The 21,939-nt window shown below is 44.0% G+C and overlaps 1 protein-coding gene across 9 annotated transcripts in view; it reads left to right on the top strand.

Annotated features, from left to right (window-relative positions):
• trak1a (trafficking protein, kinesin binding 1a) overlaps positions 1-21,939 on the top strand; it is a 224,102-nt gene that overhangs the window by 185,595 nt on the left and 16,568 nt on the right. For 8 of the 9 annotated variants that reach the window (XR_013495641.1, XR_013495642.1, XM_078199636.1 and 5 more), the window contains 9 exons: positions 1,313-1,429; positions 3,923-4,023; positions 4,882-4,990; positions 6,723-6,801; positions 8,815-8,945; positions 11,815-11,889; positions 12,970-13,107; positions 15,170-15,246; positions 19,252-19,491. Coding sequence is in view for 7 of the 9 variants with exons in the window: in XM_078199636.1 (XP_078055762.1) it covers positions 1,313-1,429; positions 3,923-4,023; positions 4,882-4,990; positions 6,723-6,801; positions 8,815-8,945; positions 11,815-11,889; positions 12,970-13,107; positions 15,170-15,246; positions 19,252-19,491 (1,067 nt within the window). In the remaining 2 variants the exon portion in view is untranslated. The remainder of the gene's footprint in view (positions 1-1,312; positions 1,430-3,922; positions 4,024-4,881; positions 4,991-6,722; positions 6,802-8,814; positions 8,946-11,814; positions 11,890-12,969; positions 13,108-15,169; positions 15,247-19,251; positions 19,492-21,939) is intronic. The other variant, XM_078199630.1, reaches the window with a different exon arrangement.

Below are 21,939 nucleotides of genomic sequence, written 5' to 3'. Positions count from 1 at the left end.
TGTTAAAGGAAGAAAACAAGGTGTAGAGAAGGCGCAGTGTAGTGACGGACAACTTGCAGCCTAATGTTACGACTGTAGCAGGTGCTATATGCTGAGCAATTCAAATCCCAGAGGGAAACTTGTCTTACTTATCATAACCTTTTTTTTTTGTTCAATTCCTGCCTCAGGTGACTGCGTGGAGTTTGCACGTTGACCCCATGTCCGCGTGGGTTTTTTCCGAGTGCTCAGGTTTCCTCCCACAGTTCAAAGATGTGCAGGTTAGATGGGTTGACCATGCTAAATCGCCCCCAAGTGTCCCAAGATGTGTAGGTTAGGGGGATTTGCCGTGGTAAATGTGTGGGGTTACGGGGATAGGGCCTAGGTAAGAATCAGAATTGGTGCAGTGTCGATGGGCCGAATGGCTTCTTCTGCACTGTAGGGGTTCTATGTTTCTATGAACTGTAGCCCTAAGATAAACCTTGGGCTTTTTCCTTTCAACACTAGTGTTATTTAGATTTGTAGAATTTAATAACCAAGAATAAAAACCTATAAATGCACATTGATATCAAATGATTAATGCAAATTGGTGCAGTTATAGTACAAGATTAAACACAAGGTGATTTAAAGATTTGCAATGTCACAAATATAGTGATTTTGGCCATTTATTCCTAATTTTTAGAATCTGTGGGTGGGATTTTTTTTAGCATGCCATTCAGCCCAATAAGTCCATACCAGCTCTCTATAGAGCAATACAAACATCCCTATTCCCCCTTTCTATCTTCCCTACTCCAGCACTATCTGCCAGCGGGATCTTCCAGTCCCGTTGAAGTCAATAGACTTTTGACTGGCTCGTTGCAGCGGGGCTGGAATATGTCAGCCTGTCTCTCTGATTTTCAACTTTATAGCCTTGACATAGAATCATAGAATCACTACAGTGCAGGAGGTGGCCATTCGGCCCATCGAGTCTGCACCAACCACAATCCCCATAACCACATGCATTTACCCTAGCTAGTCCCCCTGACACTAAGGGGCAATTTAGCATGGCCAATCCATCTAACCCGCACATCTTTGGACTGTGGCAGGAAACTGGAGCACCCGGAGGAAACCCACATAGACATGGGGAGAACGTGCAAACTCCGCACAGACAGTGACCCAAGCCAGGAATCAAACCCAGGCCCCTGGCGCTGTGAGGCAGTAGTGCTCACCACTGTGCTACCATGCCGCCCATGATATTTCGATCTGGTAGTCCTTTTGTTTAAACCCGAACTCGGCTCCCTTTGTCACCCGTGATGTTCTGATACAATCCACTTAAATATTTTATTTTTATTTACAGAAAGAGCGTGATCTAGAGTTAGCTGCACGGATTGGTCAGTCTTTGCTAAAGAAGAACAGGACACTCACTGAGAGGAATGAGCACCTTGAGGAGCAAGTGGAACATGCCAGGGAGGAGGTGAGTGTGTGCGCGGGGCATTATCACCTCGTGTCTCTTTAGGAAGAAAAGGTTTGTTGTAATACGGTGGGATTAGTGCACCTCCTGTGTTTTCAGTTCTCACTGATTGGTCTTTATAGTTTCTATATCTGCAAGAGGATTTGAAATCCCTTTGACTTATGTCTGTATTGTTGAGAAGGAAATTCCTGTGTTACGATCAAGGCTTTATCCTCTTGGGCACTAAATCTCGGCTGTTCTTCTGCATTGCTAAGGGTGTTCTGTGCTGTCTTTTGGATGGATATTAAACTGAGGCCCTGCTTGCCTTCTCGGGTGGATGTGAAAGGTCCCACAGCACGATTACAAAGAAGAACATTGGGGGTTTATTTTCTGACCAATATTTATCCTTCAAACAACATCACAATAATGGATTATCTGGCCATTCTTGCATTGCTGTTTGCGGGAACATGTTGCGTACTCATTGGATGCCACACTTTCTGCATTACCACTGTGACTACACCTCTGAAAATACCTCAGTGGCCGAAAAACATCTTGAGATTATGAAACAGTAAGAAGTCTCGCAACACCAGGTTAAAGTCCAACAGGTTTATTTGGAATCACCAGCTTTCGGAACGCTGCTCCTTCCTCTGGTGAGTAAACCTGTTGGACTTTGTCCTGGTGTTGTGAGACTTCTTACTGTGCCCATCCCAATCCAACACCGGCATCTCCACATCATAGAGATTATGAAAGGCGGACTTCCCCCGTGGCCCAGTGGTCCAGGTCACTGAGTTGGCAAACCACAAACCTAGAGCAATGCTCTGGAGTCCTCGGCTCGAATCCCACCATGCTAGATGGTAAAACTGTGGCAGGCATGGTGCTAACCTGGCAGTGCCAACCTGTGCCAAGGGATAGTGTCAAGCCATTGCCTATCCGTGTCCCTCTCCCCCAGGGGCTATACGTACTCTTACGACCCTGGGGAGACTCCCACAACAGGTTCATGTCCAGGTGGACTTATTGTAAATGGTGCCATCGTGCTGCCACACTGGTGCCCGCTGAATATCCGGTGATGGAGGAAGTCTTGGAGAGAGTGCTCATTAACGACATGCTAATGTATTAAAATGGGCTTTCTGCAGTCCCGTGGCATGTTTCGTGCCACTCCACCAGTGAGGCTGGGAAGATTGGAACTTGGAAATTCATCAGCGCGAATCTCACTCTCCGGATTTTGAGCACACGCCACAATTCCCGCAGACAGAGAGTGCGGACTCGGAATCACCCCTGTGTGTTTCCTTTGTGCCCCTGAAAATGTAAACGCTGCATTTTCTAGCTTTGCCCTGACTGCTATGAAGCATTGTGTACAGACCACAACCTGTTTAATGATTTAATGATGTCGTGTTGGTTTCAGCTAAGTGGTACCTTGCTCACAACACCGCTCAGATCAGGCTGCGGCTCTTTTATCCGTGAGATGTTCTGCAGGGTAGCTGTGTATGTTCACGCTGCCTCCCAGCTTATTACCAGGTTTGAAGAACACTTGGGAAGAGCAGATGTCAACACTGTGCTGGAAATGTACTCCACGTGTTGTCAAATCTCAGTGGAGAGAAGCTCCCTGGGTCATTCTGAGGTCACAAATAGAAATGCAACCCTTTCTTTTTAAGCCTTGCATCCCAACTTTTGAATCACTGCAAGGTTAATGATCCCAAATTTGGATTTATGAAAGTCGCTGCCAGAAGTGAAAACAGAAAATTTTGCAGCTCGGGCAGCATCGCTAACGAGAATTGAAATAACTCCTCCGAGTCCGGTGTCCCTTCACCAGGTTCCCTTCATTTACAAACTCCATTCCACTCCTAAGAGTGCTTCAGGTATAAAGTCAGAATCCAGAGTGTCAGTAGCCCTGACACACCTCAATATATTTGATTTTGATTTATTATTGTCACAAGTATTAAGATACAGTGAAAAGTATTGTTTCTTGCGCGCTATACAGACAGAGCATACCGTTCATAGAGAAGGAAATGAGAGAGTGCAGAATGTAGTGTTACAGTCATTGTTGGGGTGTAGAGAAAGATCAACTTAATGCGTGGTAGGCCCATTCAAAAGTTTGATAGCAGCAGGGAAAAAAACTGTTCTTGAGTCGGTTGGTACGTGATCTGACTTTTATATCTTTTTCCCGACGGAAGAAGGTGGAAGAGAGAATGTCCAGGGATGTATGTCGGTCCTTAATCATCCTGGCTGGTTTGCCGAGGCTGCGGGAAGTGTAGACCGAGTCAATGGATGGAGGCTGGTTTGCGTGATGGACTGGGCTACATTCGCAACCTATATACAGGGGAGACTCCCTGATTGGGCAGGCAAATATTATCTCAATCGGGGAGCTCATACTCCAAGAGGCCCAACGCATGGCCTCATTTGAGGTCATTATAAAATTGGACAGGGCTTAGCTTGCAGTGAGGGCCGCAGTATCATTTTCTTTTCTTGCTCGATATTCTTTCCATTCTTAACACGTTTTTTACTTCCCATCCCCGCCAGGTATCGCAACTTCGCCATGAACTGTCTATGAAAGATGAGTTGTTACAATTCTACACCAATGCAGCAGAGGAAAGTGAGAGTGACTCCACTTCCTCCACACCGTAAGCATTCTACTCAGTCCTGTCAAACAGTGCGATTCGAAAGTATCCCTGCACGAGTGTAAAAACAAATAGGAGCATGTCTTCACCAATGAAAATTGTCGATGAATCAGTTGGGTGCTGTAAGTTTGGCAGATATATGGTGGCACGGTGGTTAGCACTGCTGCCTCACAGTGCCAGGGACCCAGGTTCGATTCCCAGCTTGGGTCACTGTCTGTGTGGAGTTTGCACGTTCTCCCTGTGTCTGCGTGGGTTTCCTCCGGGTGTTCCGGTTTTCTCCAACAGTCTAAAAATGTATGGGTTAAGCAGATCGACCATGTTAAATTGCTCCCTAGTGTCAGGAGGACTAGCTGGGGTAAATGCATAGGGTTGTGGGGATAGGATTGTGATCAGTGCAGACACGATGGGCCGAATGGCCTCCCTCTGCACTGTAGTGTTCTATGATACCATGGATGCATCTAAAATTTAAGTAAAACCTCATTTGGATATTCCTCATTGGAGAAAGATGTTAAAAACAAAACCATTTTAACAATAAAAGCTGAATGTTGGTGAAAACCATTAAATGTGCTTTATATTTGAGAGGGATCAGGATATTGAATTCGATGATCAGCGTTGATCAAAATGAATGGCGGAGCAGGCTCGAAGGGCCGAATGACCTTTTCTTGTTTCTATCTTCCGTAGCAAATTAAAAATAGTTGCTTAAAATTTTAGTTTCATCACCGGCTGTCCTTTTCTGAATATTAAAAACAAAAAGTTAATTATGGTTTCTTTGTGGTGGGCCCAATCTTGTAAGTGAGTAGAGCCTTTTGTTATAAACAAACGATATTACTGATCAGGCTTTGTGAATTGGTGTGCCCTCAGGTTGAGACGGATTGAGTCGACCTCGTCTGTACAGAATTGTTTTCATTTGGATTCTCTTCAAAGGAAGCTGAAGGATCTGGAAGAGGAAAACGTTGTGTTAAGAACAGAGGTGAAAACAGAATCCCTTTCACGTTTTCTACCACTATTAAAATCAAAGTCAGATGAAAATGTTATTGACTGAGTGTGGCTTTCATTTCTACATTTCTTTCCTATTAAACTCTCATCCTGTTGAGGTTTAAATCGAGGAGGGTTGCAGTCAGAATTGAAAGAGTGTTTGCCAGATGCTTAATGTGTGTCTGTGGACGCCAATGTGTGTTTGGAATCATGAGGAGCCAAAAATATCTTCAATTTAGATACTAACCACATGTAAGGTTCCTTTGGTTCAATGTGACTCCATTGATGCTATTGGCTTGTGGGGAAATTCTTAGGGGGGGAGATTTCCCATTCCGCCTGCCAAGGGAATCGTAGCAAGCAAGGGATGGACCATGCAAAGATCCATTGACCTTGGGCAGGATTTTCTGGTTTCGGGATGCGCGTGGCTGGAAAATCCCACCCTCGTCCTCTGCTCAAAGGCTGGAATGTTACTATTCGTGCTGGCAGGAATTTCCCATCCTGTCGCAGTCAATGGAGGTTTGACTGGGCGCCAGATTCTCCCACCTCGATGCAGCGGAGCATTGCATGATTGGCCAGTAAGATTGTGCCTTAAATCTTTCTTTCTGATTGGCCAGTCGGAATTGGGCACTTTCTGTACACGGCTCATATCCCACCTGCTTCTTGGAGCTGTGGCTCAGTTTGTCAAACCTTCAAGGTGTTGATACCTGAAGCCTCGACTATTTTGATACTGAATTACCGAACCACTCAAAGTGGAACAAAGTACCAGGCCGGAACATCTGAAGTGAAAAACTGACTGTTCACAAGGGACCCATCAACATCTGTAAAGTTCTGTAATGCATTAGCGATGTTGGAATCTATTCTGTTTATCTTGGGATCTACTTGCGGGACAGAGTCTATAGCAGTAGGAAGGTAATATTCTGCATCTAGTGGTCCAAAAGGGACTTTCGTTGCTAGGAATGAACACAATGTAGGTTAACTTTCTGAAACCTGAATGTTGGCCTATATTGTTAGCTTTGTACACTCCAGAAAAAATGACGGTTGGCATTGCCACTCGTAATATTTATAATATTCCTCCACCCTCACATTGAGCACAGGAGCCAGGAACAGGAGTAGACCACATAGCCTGTTGAGCCACTCAATATGAGCAAGGCTGATCGAGGGCTTCAACTCCACTTTCTCGCCTGCTCCTCCTATCCCTTGATCCCCTGGGAGACCAAAGAAAGTCCACCTCTCCCAGCCTTGCATATATTCAGCAATAGAGCATTCACAAACCTCTGGGGTAGAGAATTCCATTGATTCACAACATTCAAATGAAGTCAATTCTCCTCATCTCAGTCCTAAATGACCAACCCCGCTATCCTGAGACTGTGCCGCAGTGTTTTAAATTCCTTGACCAACGGGAACAATACGTCAGTATCTATCCTATCAACACCTCTTCAGAACCTTGTAGCTTTCAACGAGATCGCCTCTCCATCTTCTAAGCTCCAGTGATATGGACCCTCTTTACTCAGCCTCTCATCACTGGACAGTCCTCTCATCCCAGGGACCAGCCTTTGCTGAACTGTCAACAATGCAAGTATATCCTTTCTTAAAGGGAATGCAGAAGAGCTACGAATTACTAATTGATCTAGAATGGTGCATCCCAACGTAAGGTGTTGTAGCGATAACTGGATTTTATGAAACAGTTACCAGTATTGTGATGTGACGCATTTTATCTTCTCATCCAGACATGCCATTTGCAGACTGAGACCATTTCATATGAAGAAAAGGAGCAGCAACTTGTGAATGACTGCGTGAAGGAGCTAAGTATGTTACAAGTAGCAGGACATTCCTGCACGATTAGTGATTTGATATAATCACTTCCTCATGCGCAAAACTCAACTGCTTTTACTTTAGAATGCACTGTATTTCATAGCTTCTTGAACATGGATGATATTGAGGTAATCTATGCAGAAATGGTGGCACAGTGGTTAGCACTGCTGCCTCACAGCACCAGGGATCCAGGTTCAATTCTGGCCTTGGGTGACTGCCTGTGTGGAGTTTGCACGTTCTCCCTGTGTCTGCGTGGGTTTGCTCCGGGTGCTCCGGTTTCTTCCCACAGTCCAAAGATGTGCGGCTTAGATGGATTGGCCATGCTAAATTAGTGTCGGGGGATTAGCAGGATAAATATGTGGAGTTACGGCGATGGGGCTTGGTTGGATTCTGTTGTTGCATGCTCGATGGGATGAATGGCCTCCTTCTGCACTGCAGGGATTCTATGATTCTTTGCAAGATCGAAAGAAACATAACCATTTAGCTTTTAAGCAAGGACTTTTAAAATTTCAGAATTTATTCAGTCATTTGAGGAGGTTCTGCACTATGTAGCATGAAGATTTTTCAAGAACTTGCATTGTTATAGCACCTGTAAAGCAGTCAAACATTCCAATGTGGTTACAGGAATGAATCTGACATCACTTGCAAAATGAGAGAGATTAGTGTCTAAAAACTAGGTAAAAGAGGTGGGTCCTATGGTTTGCCTTATGGATGCTAAGGAAGTTTATTAAAGGAGTTCCAGAGCTTAAGGCCTAGACAGCTGAAGGGATGGATGTCAATTGTTGAGCGAAGAAAATTGGGTATGCGTGGGGCCAGAGTTGAAAGTGTGCAGAGATTCCGCAGGGTTGTGGGTTGGAGGAAGCTACAGAGATGGTGAGCAGAAGGGCATTGGGTGGGAGGGTAGGTCCATTCAAAAGTCTGATGGCAGCAGGGAAGAAACTGTTCTTGAGATGGTTGGTATGTGACTTCAAACTTTTGTATCTTTTTTTCCGACGGAAGAAGGTGGAAGGGAGAATGTCTGAGGTGCGTGGAGTCCTTAATTATGCTGGCTGCTTTTCCGAGGCAGCAGAAAGTGCAGACAGGGTCAATGGATGGGAGGCTGGTTTGCGTGATGGATTGGGCTACATTCATGACCTTTTGTAGTTTTTTGCGGTCTTGGACAGAGCAGGAGCCATACCAAGCTGCAACTTGCAACAAAATAAATTGACTATATGATATTTGGCCTGCTGATACGTCCTCCAAATAACATTTATGAATTAAGATGAAGCTGGATTATTCTCTCTAGCAGAAGGATAAAGTCAGCGTAATGCACTGTTTGTTGGACTCTGGGTTTATTCGCCTCGGCACATAGCTGTCATCATAAAGATGGAATTGTTTGTTATATTTTGAAAGTATAACTTACTGCTATCTTCAAAACAATCAATATTATGGTCCAATAATCCATGCACTGAATCGAGTGGAGCCGGGTCAGATTGGCATCCTCAATCCTCCCTCCCCTCAGGGCATTTTAGCAACGGTGGGACCACAAGTGGACAAAATGTCCCTCATTAAAGATCTAATTGGGGGCCATTATGAGGTGTTTATGGCACAGACTGACGCCCTGCCATGTGAAGAGGCCGCCAATTAAATGGAAGTGGCCTCTTGGCAGCAGCCTGACATGAGGTTGGGCGAAAATGTCTTATATGGTAAAGAAGGAGTCATGGGCAGGGAAGGTGACCCTTGCAGACCCTCAACAATTTACCCAGCGGAGTTTCCCTTACAGCATTCAGCCCTTTTTTACTTTTAAATCTTGACCTCGGCTGCCTGCTGTAGGCCGCTGGCAGCCTTGGCAGTAACCGCCACACGTGATGGCAGTGTTGAGGCTGCTAGCCCTCTGATTGAGGTGATAACTCTTGGGGATGAGTAACTGTCCACAATAGTGTGGCCTCCTTCTGTGCTGTGATATTCTGTGACATCTGTTGTGTGTGTAAAATTGACTCTGTCTCTCTCTCGCCAATTTTTGTCCAGGGGAATCGAATATTCAACTAGTTAATCTGGCAGAGGAATTGGCAAAAAAGACTGAAGACACAGCACGGCAGCAAGAGGAAATCACTCATCTTCTTTCACAAATAGTTGACCTGCAGAAAAAGGCCAAAGCCGTAAGATGACCAAGCATTTTTTCCCTCTTCCCCAACACTTATTTATGACAGTTGTTGTTGTGGGGAAATTTTAAAGGTGTCCAATTGTGTTTTAAACTAAGACAATGCAAAACTCGCAAGGCAAATATTTCTGTGCATAGATGTTACAAAATTTATTTAATAAATAAGACATAGGACAAACATACAGCCGACCGGAGACACTCAAAGGGTTAAATAGCTCTAGGGGCAGAGCAACAGAACTTCTCTGAAAGATCCGACAAACATTGTCAAAAACAGATCAATTATAGTTTTTTTCTAATCAATAATTCCACCTCTCATTAACTTAAAATCAATTTCATTTAACAGTTTATACATTAATACAAAGCTCTGTCAAGTGCCTCAGCCAACCATATGATACTTAATAGCATGGTGCTATCTTATTTGTCCAACTTAGTCCGGATGTGTCTCCCTTTTTGGCTCTGACTATTTCCCCGTTGCCTGGTAACAGCAAACGGCAACATCAGGTCAAAGTGGATGTTCCCACTGGCTCATTGCCAAGTTGAATAGACGTGGGTTCCTGCGTCCAGGGGCATATCTATCCTTGTGTCTGGACAGTGAATGCATCTATTCATTATTGTTGCAACGTACGTTCCCTTATAGGAATCCTCCTGATAAGACTGCTTCTGATTAACAGGTTCCCAGACCTCTGGTTTTAAGCTAATGACATTTGCCACCATGCTTTTCGGTAACTTTGCTTGGCTAAAGTGAACGTTACTTTTAAAATATCATAGAATATCATAAAATATCAGCACATATGTCTTGAAATCGCAACTGCTTGTTTTGATTGTCTTATTGCATTCACATATGCGTAAACTGTTTGTGTTAGCTGTGTTAAGAATCATTTAACTCTTCACTGATCTCTTGTCTTCTGAAAGACTGCATTCTGCCTATAAATCTTATTAGCTGGTTAGGAATCCCTTTCCACAGTTGTGAAGCTTGTTTTATGACTTGGATCTTAACCATGTCAAGCTGTTGTTCAAACGTTCTCAACATGAGGGTAGCGAAGTCACTGATAGGTTACATGCTGTAAATATATTTACAAAAACAGAAAATTCTGGAAAATCACAACAGATAGCAGCAGTGGAGAGAGTTCAGGGCTAATGTTTGGAGTCTGGTTTATTCTTTGTCACCCCAACTCAAAACATTGGCTCTATTCTCTCTCCACAGATGCTGTCAGATCTGCTGAGATTTTCCAGCATTTTCTGTTTTTGTCCGATTTCAGCATCTGCAGTAATTTGCTTTTTATATTACCAAATAACCTTCCTTTACACTTTACAATCTGAACTTGCGTACCTTTCAAAGTAGCCTTTGAGAATCGGAGAATAGGAATATAGAATCACTACAGTGCAGAAGGAGGCCATTCGACCCATCAAGCCTGCACTGACAACAATCCCACCCAGGCCTAATCCCTGTACCCCACATATTTACCCTGCTAATCCCCCTGACAACAAGGGGCAATTTAGCATGGTCAATGCACCTAACCCGCACATCTGTGGACTGTGGGAGGAAACCGGAGCACCCGGAAGAAATCCATGCAGATACAGGGAGAATGTGCAAACTCCACACAGTCACCCAAACCGGGAATTGAACCCAGGTCCCTGGCGCTGTGGAGCTGCATTGCTAACCACTGTGCCATCATGCCACCCCTATTTAAAAATTGCATATATCAGGATATATGCAAAGCGAGAAATTTGACGTGGGGTGGGGGGGTGGCTAGAAGGAAAATTGAAAATTGACGTAATCAGATCAACCAGAATCTTATTGAATAATACAGTAGATCTGAGGGGCCAAATGGCCTCACCCTGCTCCTATTTCTTATGATCTTATAGGTTGGTTTAATAGTTCCTTGTAACATGTTTGAGTATGGACCAAATAAATTCACGTTGTCCTTTAGAAGGGATGCAAATAGAATAAATAATTTTAACCCTTTCAATATCGAAGCAGCAAATGTATCCTATGATGAAGAAGCTCTGGATGCCTCATGGTATTAAGCTAGTTGCATTATGAGGAGACTTGTTGTAATGGTTTGGGACGTTGCCTTTCACTTCCAGAACTCGGCCCAAACTAAAAGAATCCAAATTGTTTCTGCTCGTCGAAACAAATATTGAGTTTCCAGTTGGAGGTGAAGCCGCAAGTTCGAACTTGCCATAATTCAACGCTAATTGATAGTTTTACTAAGACCACAAGGTTGAGCAGAGTGTTTAAAGGAGGCAGCTGGTCTGCCCCTTTGGGACTGGGTTTCAGTGTCCACAACATCTCGAGCAGAGGTTGCAATAGTTCCCTGTCCCTCCCTATCCCTAAGGAAGCAGTGCTCCCTTGTCCAAAACCATCAGTTCCATCTTCAAACAGAATTGACTGAGAATGTAAGAAATGTTGTAAGAGTCAGACATGAAGGTCGAAAGGTTCTTCGCTGGGGCAAAAATTTAGCAGGAGGCGTTCCCGTTCCGTGCTGCTCTAGGCAATTACAACCACGATTGGCAGAGGAAATGAATTCCTACATGAGAGATGTTTGTCATTTTCATGTTGGAAGTGTAGCCTGATGGAGGCCCGTTGAAACTCGATATCCAGCAGATCCATCGTTAGCTCTTGGGACTTATTGAATCTGATGATCAAAATGAATGGCGGAGCAGGGCCGAATGGCCTCCTCCTGCTTCTAGTTTCGATGTCTCTCCCTAACCACATTCCATAGATCTTAAGCTCGCATGTTGTATATATTCAAACAATAATGACCTTACAAAGTAACAGTTGTGCTCTAGCGAGAGGGCTGTACAGTTATCTGAAGCAGGTTGTATCTGTGATCATATTAATGGATGGCTTGTCTTTCCTGCAGTATGCGGTAGAAAACGAGGAACTTACTCAACATTTGAGTGCAGCTAAAGATGCCCAACGGCAACTCACAGCCGAGGTAAGTCTGTCATGAACTCAATGAAGTAATTATTTTTTACTGATTTGTGAGATATGGGCATCGCTGGCTGGCCAGCATTTATTGCCCATCCCAAGTTGCTCTTGGAGGGCAGGTGAGAGTCAACCACATTGCCATGGCTCTGGAGTCACATGTAGGCCAGACCAGGTAAGGACGGCAGATTTCCCTCCCTAAAGGACGTTAGTGAATGTAGGGTCTATTCATTCCTCTGAATAGATGAAGGCGGCACTAATACAATGAATTTCTTTTGTTGAACAGAGCTTAAAATTAGATCATTACAAAAGCCAACAGAAAAGAGAGAAACTGGAGAGAGGGAGGGAGGGAGGAAATGGCTTTTTCTGGCCGTCCTGTACTGATCAAAGCAGAATTCCAAACAGACTGAACAGGCCTCGAAAACAGACTGCTAACTGAACACACAATTCCACAATATATCCATCCTTATCTCACGGCCTCGCCGATGTTGTTTATGAAAAGCTTTGGCTTATAAAGAAGCCTGTTTTTGCTTGCATTGTATTTTTAGGAATGCAGTCAGTGTTCCAGCTAACCCAGCATGCCTTCTGAGTTTTAAAATGTGGTCAAGTTAAATATAATTGCATAGGCAGAAATATCTTCAAATGAAGCTTTTGCATTAATGAAGCAAACCATACACAGACTCGACAGTGAACCAGATGGGTTTTTTCAACAATTGACAATGGCCATCAGTAGATTCTGGTGGCTCTCATTGTCCATCCACTCTGCTGCCTTTGCTCTTTTCCCATATGCTTCTATTTCTTCAAATATTCCCTCACCGTAACTAGAGACCATCTAAGATTCTTTAAATCCTATTCATTCAGAAAAGAATAGGTTGTAAATACTTCTAATTGTGTGCTGCAACACTGTGCATTTCCACACACTTGTAACTCCATTACCTGGTAATTAGTGTCCGTGTAAAGGAAAATAAAGTTTACTCCAAAGTAATTTTCTAAATGTTCATTTCTAATTACGGTAGCGGCATCATTGCGAAACCCTGGAGCCCGAGTGACATTGTGCGTACCTTTAGGATGTGCATGTTTTTGTCTGCAGTTGCGGGAGCTGGAGGACAAATATGCCGAGTGTATGGAGATGCTGCATGAAGCACAGGAGGAGATTAAAAACCTGCGTAACAAGACCATGCCGAACAGCACACCCCGGCGCTACCACTCGCTGGGCCTCTTCCCTTTGGTAAATATACATGAGCAGTAACAAAGCATCATCATCCATTTTCACAACAACCTGTTTTGGCATTGGCACCTTCGGGTGCTCATTTCATTCGAGGCTTCCATTGGTCTAATAGATTGTTAGCTAAGTGTCCAGAAGAAATCTGACCGTTCACCACGTAACAACAAAAGTGCCGAAACCAAAATGTTATTAATGTGCTTAGAGGTTCAAATACAGATATAGCTATTCCAAATTGTGCCAAAGACATCTCGAGACTAAGTCACTTAACATCTGCACCAACATCCTCTCTTCCGATATCCATCAATCGGATTTTGGATGTGACAGTTTATTAGTGCCTTTGTTTAAGACAAACGGGGTCTGGCAGTCTGAAGTTATGCATTTGAATTTTGCCTGAGAACTGGAATTTACTGTTCAATATAATTAGACCATAAGACGAAGGAACCAAAGTATGGCCCATCGAGTCTACTCTGCCACTAAATGAGATCCTCAACTCCACTTTCCAGCCTTATTCCCCATAACCCTCGATTCCCTTACTGATTCAAGATCTGTCTATCTCAGCCTTGAACATACTTAACGACCCAGCCTCAATAGCCCTCTGCGGTAAAGAATTCCATAGATTCACTACCCTCTGAGAGAAGAAAGTCCTCCTAATCTCTGTCTTCAATGAGTAACCCCCTTACTCTGAGATTATGCCGTCTGGTCCTAGACTCTCCCACAAGGGGGAACAACCTCTCAGCATCTACCCTGTCAAGCCCCCTGAGAATCCAATATGTCTCAATAAGGTCGCCCCTCATTCTTCTAAACTTCAATGAGTACAGGCCCAACTACTCAACCTCTCCTCGTAAGAAAATCCCTCCGTAACCAGGATCAAACTAGTGAAGCTTCTCTGGACTGTTCAGGACAGGTTAGCTTTGCAAACTTGTTGCTCTGTGTAAGTTACTAAATAGCTAAATAAAACCCAGATAGTCAGAACGTCATCTGTAACTTTTTTGAATGCTCCAGACACGAGTGAAACCACCAAAATCTGCTTCAGGATTACAGAATTAACGAGCCAGACTATCAATAACTTAGTTTGGACCTCGTTTGTCAAGCTCCCACCTCATTGCACATGTACTGCACCAGTAATATACAGAGTTTCTGCTGCTGTAAAGCTTAATGCAAATATACACAGGCCAGCATGTTTGATAGAAATTTGGGATTAGTCCAATCGCGTTACTGCCTTGCAGTCATTTTGCATTGGTTCAGCTTTACTCTGCAGAAAAACACCCCTGTATCTGGTGCTTTTGAACTCCTCAAATCCCTACAATGCAGAAGGTGGTCATTTGGCCCATGGGGTCTGCACTGACTCTCCGAAAGAACATCTTACCCAGGCCCACCCACCTCGTAACCCCACACATTTAGCATGGCCAATCCACCTAACCCGCACTACTTTGGAGTGTGGGAGAAAACCAGAACACCCGGAGGAAACCCACCCAGATGCAACCCATCCAGACGCGGGGAGAACGTGCAAACTCCACACAGTCACCCGAGCCCGGAATTGAACCCGGGTCCCTGGCGCTGTGAGGCTGCAGTGCTAACCACTGTGCCACCATGCCCATGCCCATTGTTGAAAGCCTTACCCTGAAAGTCCCTCCATAGTTTCATGAGCTCAACGATTCTGTATCATCGATGTTTAAAGAATGATGGGATATTAATCGAGGAATCTCAATTTCCCCGAGGTAATTTTTAAAAATATGCTGCTTTTGAGGTGAAAGACTTGGTTTAAAGTAAGTGGTTAAGCAAATATGGGTCTAAAGAACAACTGAAGATGATGTTGCATTTTCTCACCTATCTGTCTAGCATGTCAACATCTAGTTACTACAGGAAGTTGTTAATGATTTATTTTCCAAACCTGGAAATATATCTTTTTAAACCTTTTCCCCCATTGGAGAGCAAAATGTTGGCATTGTTTGCCAACTTGAACTGGGAGGGGGTGGGAATGTGGAAGATTGTATTGCCTGGTGCCAGTTTATTTAGTCCAGTGCTCACCTCACAAGTGATTCCCAGTTTTGTTTTTATTCAACAGGATTCTTTAGCAGCTGAAATTGAAGGGTCGATGCGCAAAGAACTGCAGATGGACAATTCGCCAGCACAGGAGCAAAAGTATGTCCCGAAAATGTAACATTTAACTTTCCTTGGTTGTCAGAAAAATATCCTCTTCAACCTCTACCTGGTCAACCTTCATTCGAAGTCACTTCCGTTTGTTATTGTTACCATTTCATATTAGTTGCTAGAATTATGTATAGTTCAGAGTGCTGTCATTGATTTATTAAGGTATTTTTGAAGCAATCCCTAACTCTAATTAAGCTTGACTTAAGATACTATGCCGTTCCAATTGTTTGTTAAATAGTTACAATTATAGCAAGACATCCTGACTCTTGTATTTCAACCCCCTTATACTAATGACCAACATATCATTTGCCTTCCTCGTTGCCAGCTGTACTTGTATGCTAACTTGTTTCTTGTACATAGCCACCCAGATCTCTCCAAACACCAACATTTAAAAGGCTCTCGCTGTTCAACAAAATTCTGATTTTATTTTTCCCAATCTTACAACCAAGGTGAATAACTTCACACTTCCCGACACTAAACACCATCTGCCATCTTATTGCCCACTCACAGCTGTCTATATATTTTTTATTCATTTCTGGAACGTGCAAGTTGCTGCCTAGTCAGCATTTATTTTCCATCCCTAGCTGTTTTTGAGAAGGTGGTGGTGAGCCACCTTCTTGAACTGCCACAGTCCATGTGGTGGAGGTACAACCACAGTGCTGTTAGGGAGGGAGTTCCAGGATTTTGATCCAGTGACATTGAAGGGATGGCGGATGTATTTCCAAATCAGGATGGTGAGTGGCTTGGAGGGGAACTTCCAGGCGGTGGCGTTTCCTGGTATCTGCTGCTCTTGTCCTTCCAGGTGGTAGTGGTCTTGGCTTTGGAAGGTGCTGCTGAAAGAATCTTGGTGAATTCCTGCAATGCATCTTGTAGATGATGCACATTGCTGCCACTATTAGTTGGTGGTAGAGGGAGTGAATGTTTGTGGAATGGGTAACAATCAAGTGGGCTGCTTTGTCCTTGATGGTGTCAAGCTTTTTGAGTGTTATTGGAGCTGCAACTCATCCAGGCAAACGAAGAGTATTCCATCACACTCCTGACTTGTGCCTTGTAGGCAATTCACTCATCTCCTGACTCCAAAGCCAGTCCACCATCTACAAGGCAAAAGCCAGGAATGTGATGGAAAACTCTCTGCTTGCCTTGATGTGTGGCTTTTGCTACCAAATAAACCTGTTGGACTTTAACCTGGTGTTAAACTTCTTACTGTGCCTGGATGAATACAGCTCCAATAACACTCAAGAAACTCGACACCATTCAGGACAAAGTAGCAATTTGGGGAAGTGGCGGTGTAGTGGTATAGTTACTCGACGAGTAATCCAGAGACCTAGATTGCTGCACTGGGCACCCCACTTGGGTTCAAACCCCACCATAGCAGATGGTGAAATTTGAATACAAAACTGAACTTAATAGTCAAAAATGCCCATGAAACTTGCCGGTTGCCATAAAACCCTATCTCATTCACTAATGTCCTTTAGGCAAGGAAATCTGCCATCCTTGCCTGGCCTGCATGTGACTACAAGGTGGTTAACTCTGAAATGGCCCAGGCAAGCCTCTCAGTTCACAGGTAATTAGGGGAGGGCAATAAATGCTGGCCTAGCCAGCGACACCCACACCCATGAATGAATGGGGAAAAAAAGCCTGCTTCATTGGCATCCTCCACCTTAAACATATATGTGCCATCTACAAGATGCACAGCAGGAGTCCACCAAGGCTTCTTTAACAGCACCTTCGAAACCTGCAATTTCTACTGCCTGGGACAAAGGCAGCAGATGTATGGGAACACCATCACCTGGAAGTTCCCCCTTCCAAGCTGCAGACCTTCCTGACTTGGAACTATAACACCATTCCTTCCTGTCACTGGGTCAAAATCCTGGAACTCTTCCTCCCTAACAGCAGAGTGGATGTGCCTACGCCATGTGGACTGTAGCAGTTCAAGAAGGCAGCTCGCCACCATCTCGAGGGCAATGGCTGGGTCAGCAATGTCCAGATTCCATGAAAGGATAAGAAAAAGACAAAGGCTGGAACTCTATCCCTCGCCTGTCATGGAATCAGAGCGGGCGAGGGTGCGACAATGGAAATGATTGTTGATCTCGGGCGGGAATTTCCGGTCTCACCTGAGTGAAGCTGTAAAATCCCGCCCAGAGTCCTTATCTTGCAGGTAGCTGGAAGAGGAAGTGTGATGAATTATACCAGTGTATTATTTCATTTACATGTGCAAGTGTAGAGTGTATATAAACCTTCTGACCCTGGTTACTAAATTAAATTGTTGTTTACAGAGAGTTGCATACATTACCTAGTTTACATAATGCACATGGGTACGGGATGCAGTGAATTAACAGGGGAGGTGGTGGCATAATTGTATTGTCGCTGAACTAGCAATCCAGAGACCCAGGGTACTGCTCTGGGGACCTGGATTGGAATCCCACCACAGCACATGCTGAAATTTGAACTAAATAATCTGGAATTAAAGTCTAATGTCGATTGTTGGGTCACTAATGTCCTTTAGGGAAGGAAATCTACCGTCCTTACCCTGGTCTGGCCCATATGTGGCTCCAGAGCTACAGCAATGTGGTTGACTCTTAAATGCCCTCGGGGATGGGCAATGTGTGCTGGCCCAGCCAGTGATGCCCACATCCCATGAACGGATAATAAACAAAAAAATTTGGGAGTAGCATCATTAACTGGTGTGTTTCCAGTCGGTAGAATTTGATACCTTAGTTAGGTCACTGCAGTAATATCTAGCGTGGACTGGTATGAATATGACTGTTTCCATACTTCCTTGTGTTTGTAATGAACACGGTTGTGTAAACAGATCTGTAATTTAAAATTTCTTTAGCTTTGAATACAGCGAAAGCTTGACTGTGTTCTTGGGACAAGTATCAAAGTTCTTTGCTGTATGACTTGCATGAGCCGTGATGTGATATTTCAATTAATGCAATTGTTTTTGGAGGTGTATTTATCGGCTGAAGGAAAGTATGTTCACTTGCATCCATTCCCATCTCCAATGGTGCCTATCTTTTCATCTTAAAGTTGGAACGTTCTGCTCTTTTGAAACATGCAGTCACAAGAGATGCTTTATAAATGCGAGTCTCTTCTTCATGACCCTACCCTCCAAAGGCATTACTACTTCAGTTTGAAGTTTAACTCTTTGAGCTATAAGGAGAGGCTGGATAGACTCTGGAGCGTAGGAGGCCTAGGGGTGATCTTATAGAGGTCTATAAAATAATGAGGGGCATAGATCAGCTAGATAGTCAACATCTTTTCTCAAAGGTAGGGGAGTCTAAAACTAGAGGGCATAGGTTTAAGGTGAGAGGGGAGAGATACAAAAGGGTCCAGAGGGGCAATCTTTTCACACACAGGGTGGTGAGTGTCTGGAACAAGTTGCCAGAGGTAGTAGTAGAGGCGGGTACAATTTTGTCTTTTAAAAAGCGTTTAGACAGTTACATGGGTAAGATGGGTATAGAGGGATATAGGCCAAACGCGGGCAATTGAGACTAGCTTAGTCATTTTTTTAAAAAAAAGGGCGGCATGGACAAGTTGGGCCGAAGGGCCTGTTTCCATGCTGGTAAACCTCAATGACTCTAATTGTCCTTGAAACAAAATTGAATGGGATACTTTGATTTCCTGTGACAAAATTATTTAAACATTGGAATAAAACAAAACAAAAATCAGCTAAAATGTTGCCTGGAATAAAATAGAAACCTGCTGATAACGATGCATTTTATTTTGTTGGGGAAAAAAATATACCATTAAAAGATTTTAAGATGTCATGCCTACCTTGAGACAAATCTTGCCTTCATGTCCATTAACTGTCAAATTGTGGAGCTGCATATTATTGTTGTAAATTGATTTGTGGGTTAGTTGTCAGTGAAGGAGGGGGAGGGAGGGATGGGTGGCGGTGACTGTGTAGAGAATTTGCACCACAATGCGGGCTCAGCACTTTCTGTGCGTGTGTGCCAAGCGATTGGGCTGTTAACAACTTCACTGTTCCTGCAGGCATCAGCAGAAGCGAGTGTTTGAAACTGTGCGCACAGTCAACCAAGCTGTCAGACAAAGATCCCAGGCGCCGTCACCAATGAACATCCCAGGATCGAACCAGTCCTCTGCGATGAACTCTGCCTTCTCTAGCTGTATCAGCACTCCCCGGTCTAGCTTCTATGGTAGTGACATCACCAACATTGTCATAGACAACAAGACCAACAGCATCATTTTAGAGACCGAATCATCCGAAATGGGGTAAGAGAATTAGACCGTGATCTGTGTTTTCTTTTTCGGCTCGGATCGTTTCGAAGTGAAAGGAACTGGGTCACCTCTTAGTCGTTTCAGAGACGTGATGGGGTACAGACTCGTATGAGTGAGCCATATCCAGCATATCACTATAAAACAATCTGATTTATATTCCGTTAAATAGGAGTTTTACAGAAGGTGCACCAGGCGATGCTATCAGTGGTGACGTTTGTTGTGTCAAATCCAATTTAACAGATTATCTATTTGTGGTTTGTTCATTAGATGTTGTCTGTAGTTGAGGTTTTCCGTTAGGAAGCTAGACAATGTTACATCAGACCTGTCCCCTATCGCACTCCTAGCGACATTACATTCCGTCTAAATACCCAATTTTAAGCCTGTTGTCTCCATTTTCATTTCCGATTATCCTGGAGTAACAAGAAATTGCAATACTGTTGTGTCCCAATAATAGTCACTGCTTCCTAGAGGGGGGAGGCCAGACATGTTTGGAATAGTAGAAGTGAGAGACAGAAGTTTGTTTAATGCAAGCCACAACATACTGAACGTATGAGCAAGGCGTAGGCCATTCAGCCCCTCAATCCTGCTCTGCCATTGATAATATCACAGCTGATCTGATAGTAACATCAAATCTGCATCTTGCCCACCTCCGATAACCTATCAGCCCCCCCCCCCCCCCCCCCCCCCCCCGGCTGCCAGAGAATCTATCCTGCTAGTAAATTGGAAGTTTGAAAAGTAAATAAACCACAATTTCAATGCTGATTGGTGGGAACTGAGATCTTGGCAGCGGGGAAGAATTTAAAAGTATAATCTTTTTGGCATCCAAGGAGAGTCAGATGGGGATGCTTCTGCACGGGTCTTTAAAGGTGAAAACACAAATTAACAAAGCAGTCAATGGTGATGGCCTAGTGGTATTATCGGTAGACTATTAATCCAGAAAGCCAGCTTGTTCTGGGGACCCGGGTTCGAATCCCGCCACGGCAGCTGGTGGAATTTGAATTCAATAAAAAAAATCTGGAATTAAGAATCTACTGATGACCATGAAGCCATTGTCGATTGTCAGAAAAACCCATCTGGTTCACTAAATTCCTTTAGGGAAGGAAATCTGTCGTCCTTACGAGGTCTGGCCTACATATGACTCCAGAGCCACAGCAATGTGGTTGATTATTTAAGTGCCGTGGTCAATAGGGATGGGCAATAAATGCTGGCCAGCCAGCAATGCCATTGAGCCACGAATGAATAAACAAAAAGTTAATAATGGATTTATGTTTAGAAACAGGAGTACAAAAGCCAGGAAGTTAAACTAAACCTTTATATTGTACAAAGTTCAGTGTTCAATCCAGGGCTCAGACTGTGAATGCTTTGGAACAGTACAGAAGAGACTTCCTAAAGTGGTTCCAGTTTTTGTGGCCAGACTGGAGAATCTGAGGTTGTTCTCCATAAAGCAGAGAAGGCTAAGAGGAGATTTGGTAAGAGCTGCTTGAACTCGTGAACGGTTCAGATCAAGTAATTGAGAAAGTCACCATTATCACCATGGCGGAAGGCTTGGTGATAATAAGGGGACAGATAGAAGGTGATCTGCAAAATAGCCAGAGATGATATTAGGAGATAAAAGCAGAAAATCCTGGAAGCTTGAAGCAGGATGGGCAAAATGTGTGGCGAGAGAAACAGTTAATGTTTCTGCCAATCTGTCGTGACCTGAAGCGTTAACTCTGTTTCTCTCTTCACCAATGCTGCCTGACCTGCTGAGAATTCCCAGGTCCCTGCCTCTCAGCGCCAGGGACCGGGTTCAATTCCGGCCTCGGGTGACTCTCTGTGTGGAGTTTGTACGTTCTCCCTGAGTCTACGTGGGTTTCCTCCCGCAGTCCAAAGATGTGCGGGTTAGGTTGATTGGCCATGCTAAATGGCCACAAGGTTGGTGGAATTGCAGATAGCGATGAGGACAGTCGGAGGAAACAGCAGGATATAGATTGGTTGGAGACTTGGGCAGAGAGATGGCAAATGGAGTTTATTCTGGACAAATGTGAGGTAATGCATTTTGGAAGGTCTAGTACAAATGGGAAATATACAGTAAATGGCAGAGCCCTTAGAGTATTGATAGGCAGAAGGATCTGGGTGTACAGGTACACAGGTCACTGAAAGTGGCAATGCAGGTGGAGAAGATAGTCAAGAAGGCATACGGCATGCTTGCCTTCATTGGCCGGGGAATTGAGTTTAAAAATTGGCAAGTCATGTTGCAGCTTTTTAGAAACTTAGTTAGGCCACACATGGAATATAGTGTTCAATTCTGGTCGCCACACTACCAGAAGGATGTGGAGGCTTTGGAGAGGATACAGAAAAGATTTGCCAGGATGTTGCCTGGTATGGAGGGCATTAGCAATGAGGAGAGGTTGGAGAAACTTGGTTTGTTCTCACTGGAACGGTGAAGGTTGAGGGGCGACC

This window comes from Mustelus asterias, chromosome 2 (genome assembly GCF_964213995.1).
Source record: "Mustelus asterias chromosome 2, sMusAst1.hap1.1, whole genome shotgun sequence".
Taxonomy (NCBI): Eukaryota; Metazoa; Chordata; class Chondrichthyes; order Carcharhiniformes; family Triakidae; genus Mustelus; species Mustelus asterias.
The sequence above is the reverse complement of the archived record's forward strand: the minus strand, read 5'-3'. Positions and strand labels throughout refer to the sequence as shown.